At 35.9% G+C, this 8,616-nt stretch overlaps 1 protein-coding gene across 1 annotated transcript; it reads left to right on the plus strand.

The window, feature by feature from the left end:
* Nucleotides 1-224: 224 nt before the first annotated feature.
* Nucleotides 225-1,436, plus strand: LOC116477408 (glutaredoxin-3-like). The gene has a single exon (XM_032761724.2). The coding sequence runs from the start codon at nucleotides 225-227 to the stop codon at nucleotides 1,230-1,232; it is 1,008 nt and encodes a 335-aa protein (XP_032617615.1). The 3' UTR covers nucleotides 1,233-1,436.
* Nucleotides 1,437-8,616: the final 7,180 nt, after the last annotated feature.

Here is an 8,616-nt window from a genome sequence, read left to right on the forward strand (position 1 = left end):
TGTGTCCCTCATAAAATTCACATATTCAAGCCCTAACCCCAAACGTATTGGTACTTGGAGGTGTGGCCTTCAGGAGGTAATTAGATTTAGATGAGGTCATAAGTGTGTGGCCACCATAATGTCGTTAGTGCCCTTGTAAAGAGACAAAGACACAAAGTGCTCTCTTCATCTGTTATAAAAGAACACAATAAAAACACAGCTGTCGCCTGTCTGGTGGCAGCAGCATGGCGGCGGGGGCGGCTGAGGCAGCTGTAGCGGCCATGGAGGAGGTCGGCTCACCCGGGCAGTTTGAGGAGCTGCTGCGCCTCAAAGCCAAGTCCCTCCTTGTGGTCCATTTCTGGGCACCATGGGCTCCACAGTGTGCACAGATGAACGAAGTTATGGCAGAGTTAGCTAAAGAACTCCCTCAAGTTTCATTTGTGAAGTTGGAAGTTGAAGGTGTTCCTGAAGTATCTGAAAAATATGAAATTAGCTCTGTTCCCACTTTTCTGTTTTTCAAGAATTCTCAGAAAATCGACCGATTAGATGGTGCACATGCCCCAGAGTTGACCAAAAAAGTTCAGCGACATGCATCTAGTGGCTCCTTCCCACCCAGCGCTAATGAACATCTTAAAGAAGATCTCAACCTTCGCTTGAAGAAATTGACTCATGCTGCCCCCTGCATGCTGTTTATGAAAGGAACTCCTCAAGAACCAAGCTGTGGCTTCAGCAAGCAGATGGTGGAAATTCTTCACAAACATAATGTTCAGTTTAGCAGTTTTGATATCTTCTCAGATGAAGAGGTTCGACAGGGACTCAAAGCCTATTCCAATTGGCCTACTTATCCTCAGCTCTACATTTCTGGAGAGCTCATAGGAGGACTTGATATAATTAAGGAGCTAGAAGCATCTGAAGAACTAGATACAATTTGTCCCAAAGTTCCCAAATCAGAGGAAAGGCTCAAAGTGCTGACAAATAAAGCTTCTGTGATGCTCTTTATGAAAGGAAACAAACAGGAAGCAAAATGTGGATTCAGCAAACAAATTCTGGAAATATTAAATAGTACTGGTGTTGAATATGAAACTTTCGATATATTGCAGGATGAAGAAGTTCGGCAAGGATTAAAAGCTTACTCAATTTGGCCAACATACCCTCAGCTGTATGTGAAAGGGGAGCTGGTGGGAGGATTGGATATTGTGAAGGAACTGAAAGAAAATGGTGAATTGCTGCCTATACTGAGAGGAGAAAATTAATAAATCTTAAACTTGGTGCCCAACTATTGTAAGAAATATTTAATTACATTGGGAGCAGTTCATGATTTAGTCCTCAGAAATGGACTAGGAATAGAAAATTCCTGCTTACTCAGTTACATGTCTTGTGTATTTCACAATGTCGTGCTAAATAAATGTATGTTACATTTTTTTCCCACCAAAAATAGAATGCAATAAACATCTTCAAATTATTAACAACAACAAAAAAAACACAGCTGTCTTCAAGCCGGGAAAACAGTTTTTGTCAAGAAATGGAATTAGCCAGTAACCTGGATCTTGGAGGTCTCAGCTTTCAGAACTGTGAGAAATCAATAACTGTTGTTTAAACCACTAGTCAATGGTATTTTGTGATGGAAGCCCAAGCTGACTGATACAGGGCCATTATTTCAGGAAAGATCTCTAGGTATTGTTGTGGCTTCTCTGAGAATCCAAATGTAACTGACACACCCTCTATCCAGAGTTCTTTTACTAAAAAGCATAGCTTCTTCATTCTTGTGTCATAAACTTCTCCTTTTGTCCCTTCAGAACTGAAATAGTAGCAGCTTTATTGCTAAACTTTGAATTGCTTCACTAATTGGCTTACCAATAGTTCTGTTATAGGAGTATCAAATATGTTTAATTAAATTCCTAATCTTATAGATTAGGTATGCAAGTAATTAATTTTTACAGCTCCCTTCATTTAGGAAAGATATTTTTGCTGTGTATAGAATACTGGGTAGACAGTCATTGTTGCTGTTACTGTTTTTGCAGCTACTGGTTTTTCTCAGCACTCTAAAGATGTCACTTCATTGTCTTTAGCTTGCATGGTTTCTGATGAAAAGTTGGTGGTATTTCTTATATTTCATCCTGTAAGTAGAGACTGAGGTAAGTAGTTTTAATATTTGGACATAGATATATCTTTTCCTTTGATGGGCCTTAAATGAGAAGCTTTGTTATTCTAGCTGGAATTTAAGTCTGAGAAATTTTATTGCTGATAACCCTCAGTGCACTAAATTTTTCACATGCCTATTGTGAATGTCTTGCTTCATTCACATTGCCTTGCCAGTCTGCACTTGGCCTTCATCAACTAATAAACTATTCTAGCTGAACTCTATTTTTCTTATATCTAGTTTTATCTATAGCAGGCAAGTGAGTGCTCATGTCTTCTGTCCCCATGAAGTTACCTGTCTCTCCTTAGACTTTGGGCCAGATCAAGGGTATTTGTCCACAATTCTTTAGTAGGTTCAAATAAGTTATAAAGTCCATGTGAGTCTTGGTTTCTTTGGATTAATTTTAAAAAACAAAAACAAAACCACAAACAGCCTATTTTTTGCTCTCCACTTCCCAGAGCAGAAGTCAGAAGTTCAGTGATATGTTTCTAACTTACTACCCAGACATCTATTTGAGCTTTTGTTGACTAAATATCATGAACTGTGCTCTGTGCTAGTTTTTAAGCACACAAACATTTTTTGAAGATGGAATAGGCCTTGTGCTCAAAAAGATTTGGTCGTTTGGAGATATTCTACTCACATATACACAAATGTACAATTGCTGTGGCAAAAATAAGGAATTAACAGGGCCACACGAAGACATGGACATTTTTAACAAGGAGCCACTCCTGTTAAAACTAGGGGAATAGATAAGAAAGAGTCAATCTGGGCCATATAATCAGTTAAGATTATGCAGGATCTAGGAAGGAAATAAGATGGCAATTATCTTGCTGGAACATACTTGGGGAAATAGAAGTATGAGGACTATGATGTTTTCTATGCTTTTCCAAATTTTATGCAAATGTTGTGCAATTGGCCAAGTCTCACCAACTCTATTGGACTCCAGCCCTTGTTTTTGTCCCTCATTAAAATATTTATATCATTTCATGTCTATACTACCCAATTCAGTATTTAAATATATTCTAATTTGTAGCGTATATTTTTACACGTCTTTTTTATACCCCAAATTTCTAATGTCCAAAAAAGACAAGATCATATTGCATTTCTTTTTATGCAGTGAGACTGAGGTCATGAAGAAAGCCTGTACATTATGATCAAACAGAAGAATATTTGCATGTTGGTTTGTATTCTTTCTATCTTCATTACCTTGAGTAAGTTACTTATGCTTAATAAACCTTGAATTACTTAACCACAAAATGACCGGCTCTAAGGGTGCTGAATAAATATAATCATTGCTAAGTTCAATGTAAGGTGTATTAGCAAGAAACTTCTGAAACTTTTCTTTTGAAAAATAAATCATACAAAAACACCTGAAAGAAATATTTGGTAAGCGTAATTATAGTGCCATATAGAAAACTATAGCCAACATCTGTTTATACATCCACAAATCCCTTCTTCAGAACACAGCATCATATAAATATTACCTCAATGAAGGTGAGGCACACCGAAAGTTTTGGGGTGAAAATACTCTACGTAAGTATATTTTATTGATAATCTAAAAACAGAAAAAAAAGAAAAAATCTCTAATTCATTCAGTTGATAATTTCTCCCTTTGATGCTGCAAATTTACATATACAGATTTCATTTTAACTTTATATGTAAACATATTGCAGTAAAACTATCTACATTCATGAATTTTGAGCTAATGCCTTCTTAACTCAAAGGGCCCTAGCTGAGGTGCCCATTGAAGGGAAATAAGAAATATTCCTTATATATATATTCAAATGCATAATTTAAATCGTTCACATCTCAAAAACAGTTAACCAATTTTCCTCAAATTTGGTATAATTTTCCTTCCACAATAAAAACTGCAATCCTGCCAACTTCGGAGTTGTATAGCTTTAGCTGTTTTTTAATTATACCAAAGAAAAAGAGAGTTGAAGTGTTTTTCTTCTAAGTGAAGAAAAGTTTTCTATTCATACTTGTATTACTCAATACCATATGAATGGATCTTGCACAAATGTGTTTTTATGGAAATCAAGGGGCTTTGAGCAGAGACCAAGTTCTACCCACAAGGAGTGGCAAATACATTACTTTTGAAGTTCCATTAAGGAATTAAATTTGCAATGTAATTCTTAGTCTAACTACTGTATTTGTTATTTTAAATGTTATTTTAAAGTTTATATTCAACGACATTAAAAAAAAACACTGTTCTCCCTGCACCACCTTTGCTTGTAAAAAATAATGTTTTAGTACTATTTAGGTATCTTTTAACATAACTCCTCTTGGTCTATCCAAATTTATCTCTCATTGAGCCTAGGCACTTTTTTAAATTCTATCTAGGGTGAACACCTCAATTTCTTCCATTTTTGCTATTCTGTTTTTATTTCCATATCTCTGTGTATACTATGCTTTCTGCATAAAACACATTGATTGGCCAGGTGCGGTGGCTCACGCCTGTAATCCCAGCACTTCGGGAGGCCGAGGTGGGTGGATCACAAGGTCAAGAGATTGAGACCATCCTGGCCAACATGGTGAAACTCTGTTTCTACTAAAAATACAAAAATTAGCCAGGCATGCTGGCAGGTGCCTGTAGTCCCAGCTACTTGGGAGGCTGAGGCAGGAGAATCAGTTGAACCTGGGAGGTGGAGGCTGCTGTAAGCCGAGATCGTGCCACTGCACTGCAGCCTGGTGGCAGAGTGAGACTCCAACTCAAAAAAGAAAAAACAAACAAAAAAAACCCAAAAAAATTGATTTCTACCTGTCCAAATACAAGTCAGTTATACAAGACCAAGTCACACCTTCAATGAATGCTCGTCAAACCATTTTAGGTTATACAAATTTCTTTTTTCTCTTATAACTTTCTTTCTTACCTCTGTTTTATTTTTCTATTTTCTTTCCTTTTTTTTTTTTTTTTGGACATGAGTAAAAGCTATCCACTGTAATAGAAACAATAAGAAAGTGTAATTTCAAGTCCTGGCATTTTTGCTATTTGTTGGAATTTGCATCTTGGATAAGTCCCTTGACCGTATTGGAACTATTTTGTTATTATAATGGAAATAATAATAATATATTTTATGTGTTTATAAATTTAGTAGTAAATGATAGGATATTCTTCTGTGGACTGGAAAATGCTATGTAAATTTAAAGATAGATTAGATTTAATATATGTAATCATTTTATATATTGTAACATAACAGTTCATCAGTGAACCCCACTTTCAGGTCTTCAATATGCACATGTTAATATGAGGGCTTAGATTAATTATCATCACTCCATGAATATTCAACTATTCTGTGGAACGCTATTCTCTTGAGGTACTCTGGAAATTAAGAATACCATAGCCAAATAATTTTGACAAACACTGCCCATAGTATATATGGTACTTCTCAGGGAACGTTAAACATTAAGATTATGAGATGAAGAAACTTATTTAACTTTGTTTAAATTGATAGTTTTTAAAAAATGTTTGTTTATAAAGATTTAAAAATATGCAACTATATTAACCCCTTTTTGGTCTAACAACTATTATATTAATATTTTTGGACAATAATCCTGTAGATATTAAATAAGTCATCTTTGGTCATTTCCAGTGGTATGACTTGAAATTTCTGTTTTTTCAGTCATACACTTTTACTTTCTGATACAGTCCTAAATATCAGTATACAATAAATAAATTAGTTAGGACTCAATAAATGACATCATTTACTAACATGGTCCAGCATAATATTAGTATAAAATTTATGCGAGTTACATACAAAAGGGAGTCTACCCCTATGTTTTCTATAGACCTCCGCTAGCTGCTCAGGAAAGGTTGAGGACAGGGCAAAAAACTGGAGAAAGACTGCCTACACAGTGCAGACATGGAGGAGGAACAGCCTGCTGGTGTTTGGAAAGGAATAAAAGACTGACCCTATCTTGGTTGTTCTTTCAAAAGCCATGTGTCTCTAGAGAAGGGTGAGCAAATGCTGTTGCCTCCAGGGCACGGGTAAACGACTCGTTATTTCTGGAGGAATGAACAGAGGAAAAAGTCCTCAATCATTTCTGGTGTCAGGTGTAGAAAACAATCCTGAGCCCATAATTCTACACCAATAAAATTAGAATTTGCCTACTACTGGAAGAGGGAAAAGAAATGCCCACAGAAACTCCACCAGAGATACAAGACAGAATTTGGCTACCTATTTAGGAGCAGCACAAATGCCAAGAAAATCCCAAACCCTGAGGCTAGTCATTCATGGACTCCCTAAAGCTAAGGCTAACAAAAAAAGACTTGGAAAAAATAGGAACCCTTAATAATGAGCAACAGCTGTCTACATCTGGAGGCGAGAAAAGGCCACGAATGGAAAATCCTCTGTGCTGCAAAGCTATATGGATGGCTCAAAGATGAGGGTAGAACTTTAATATTAAGAAAAATCCTTCAACATCTCAGCACCATCATAACTACAAGGAATCTTTAGAGAAATTTGAAGCCTGTGATACACTGAAGACACTCAGAAGCAACAAATTCAAACCCAGCTCAATTCCTGATAAGATTCAGTCAATCTTTATCCTATATGCCTGAAAATAGGTATTTTTATATCCAGGGTTAAATAGTATTTACCTCATCTCTCGAAGCCTACACAAGATATTCAATATTCAATAAAATTAAGTGTGCACACACACACAAACGAGGAGGGAGGAAACAAAACATTTTCAAAATACAATGCAACCAGCAGAATCAGAGATGACCAAGAAGTTGGAACTATCAGAGAGAGAGAGAGAGACTTTAAAAGGTATGGAATTAATATGATATAAAATCTAGTTGAAAAGGTGGCAATATGCATAAAAAAATCAGAAATTTCTCCTATAACTAAAGTAGCACATGAAATATTTCCAGATGAATCAGAGCCAGAGCTTGGGAAATACTTATACCTACACATATGGTCATGAAATTTCAGAAAATTAAAACGAAAAGTAAATCTTAAAAGGTTTCTGTGAGTTGGAAGAGCAAATAAACAAAACCAAATACATACAGGTAACACATAAAAATAAAGAAGTAGAATAAATAAAAAAGTATAATATTGGTCCCAGATTGAATACTGGCTTAGATAAACTGTAAAGAAAATTTTTTAGGAAACTTGATGAAATTTTAAAATTTCATTTAATATAACAGAAAGGTGGAGATTGTTACGTGAAAAACACAGGTTAAAACAATATGTATTTATTTTAGTATTTTTGTGAGTAAGGCTTTGAGAGACTTTAATGTTTTGTTTACTTTCTAATTTTTACTTGTTTCCAGGAAAGATGACTCATAAAACGAAATGCATTGAATTTGACAAAATATGCTGGAAGGAGCTTAGAGCTTTTAAGGAATAAAGAGAAAAATTTGCCTTAAAAATGTATAAAAATTTCCAGTTTCAGCTTTCTACATATGGCTAGCCAGTTTTCCCAGCACCATTTATTAAATAGGGAATCCTTTTCCCATTGCTTGTTTTTGTCAGGTTTGTCAAAGATCAGATAGTTGTAGATATGCGGCATTATTTCTGAGGGCTCTGTTCTGATCCATTGATCTATGTCTCTGTTGTGGTACCAGTACCATGCTGTTTTGGTTACTGTAGCCTTGTAGTATAGTTTGAAGTCAGGTAGCATGATGCCTCCAGCTTTGTTCTTTTGGCTTGGGATTGACATGGCAATGAGGGCTCTTTTTTGGTTCCCTATGAACTTTAAAGTAGTTTTTTCCAATTCTGTGAAGAAAGTCATTGGTAGCTTGATGGGGATGGCATTGAATCTATAAATTACCTTGGGCAGTATGGCCATTTTCACGATATTGAGTCTTCCAACCCATGAGCATGGAATGCTGAAACTGGATCCCTTCCTTACACCTTATACAAAAATTAATTCAAGATGGATTAAAGACTTACATATTAGACCTAAAACCATAAAAACCCTAGAAGAAAACCTAGGCAATACCATTCAGGACATAGGCATGGGCAAGGACTTCATGTCTAAAACATCAAAAGCAATGGCAACAAAAGCCAAAATTGACAAATGGGATCTAATTAAACTAAAGAGCTTCTGCACAGCAAAGGAAACTACCATCAGAGTGAACAGGCAACCTACAAAATGGGAGAAAATTTTCACAACCTACTCATCTGACAAAGGGCTAATATCCAGAATCTACAATGAACACAAACAAATTTACAAGAAAAAAACAACTCCATCAAAAAGTGGGCAAAGGACATGAACAGACACTTCTCAAAAGAAGACATTTATGCAGCCAAAAAACACATGAAAAAATGCTCATCATCACTGGCCATCAGAGAAATGCAAATCAAAACCACAGTGAGATACCATCTCACACCAGTTAGAATGGCCATCATTAAAAAGTCAGGAAACAACAGGTGCTGGAGAGGATGTGGAGAAATAGGAACACTTTTACACTGTTGGTGGGACTGTAAACTAGTTCAACCATTGTGGAAGTCAGTATGGCGATTCCTCAGGGATCTAGAACTAGAAAT

The sequence above is a fragment of the Hylobates moloch genome, unplaced genomic scaffold (genome assembly GCF_009828535.3).
Source record: "Hylobates moloch isolate HMO894 unplaced genomic scaffold, HMol_V3 SCAFFOLD_11, whole genome shotgun sequence".
Taxonomy (NCBI): domain Eukaryota; kingdom Metazoa; phylum Chordata; class Mammalia; order Primates; family Hylobatidae; genus Hylobates; species Hylobates moloch.

Excerpts from the sequence above, each read along its gene's own strand:
- LOC116477408 (XM_032761724.2), top strand. The coding sequence starts at position 225 with ATGGCGGCGGGGGCGGCTGAGGCAGCTGTAGCGGCCATGGAGGAGGTC.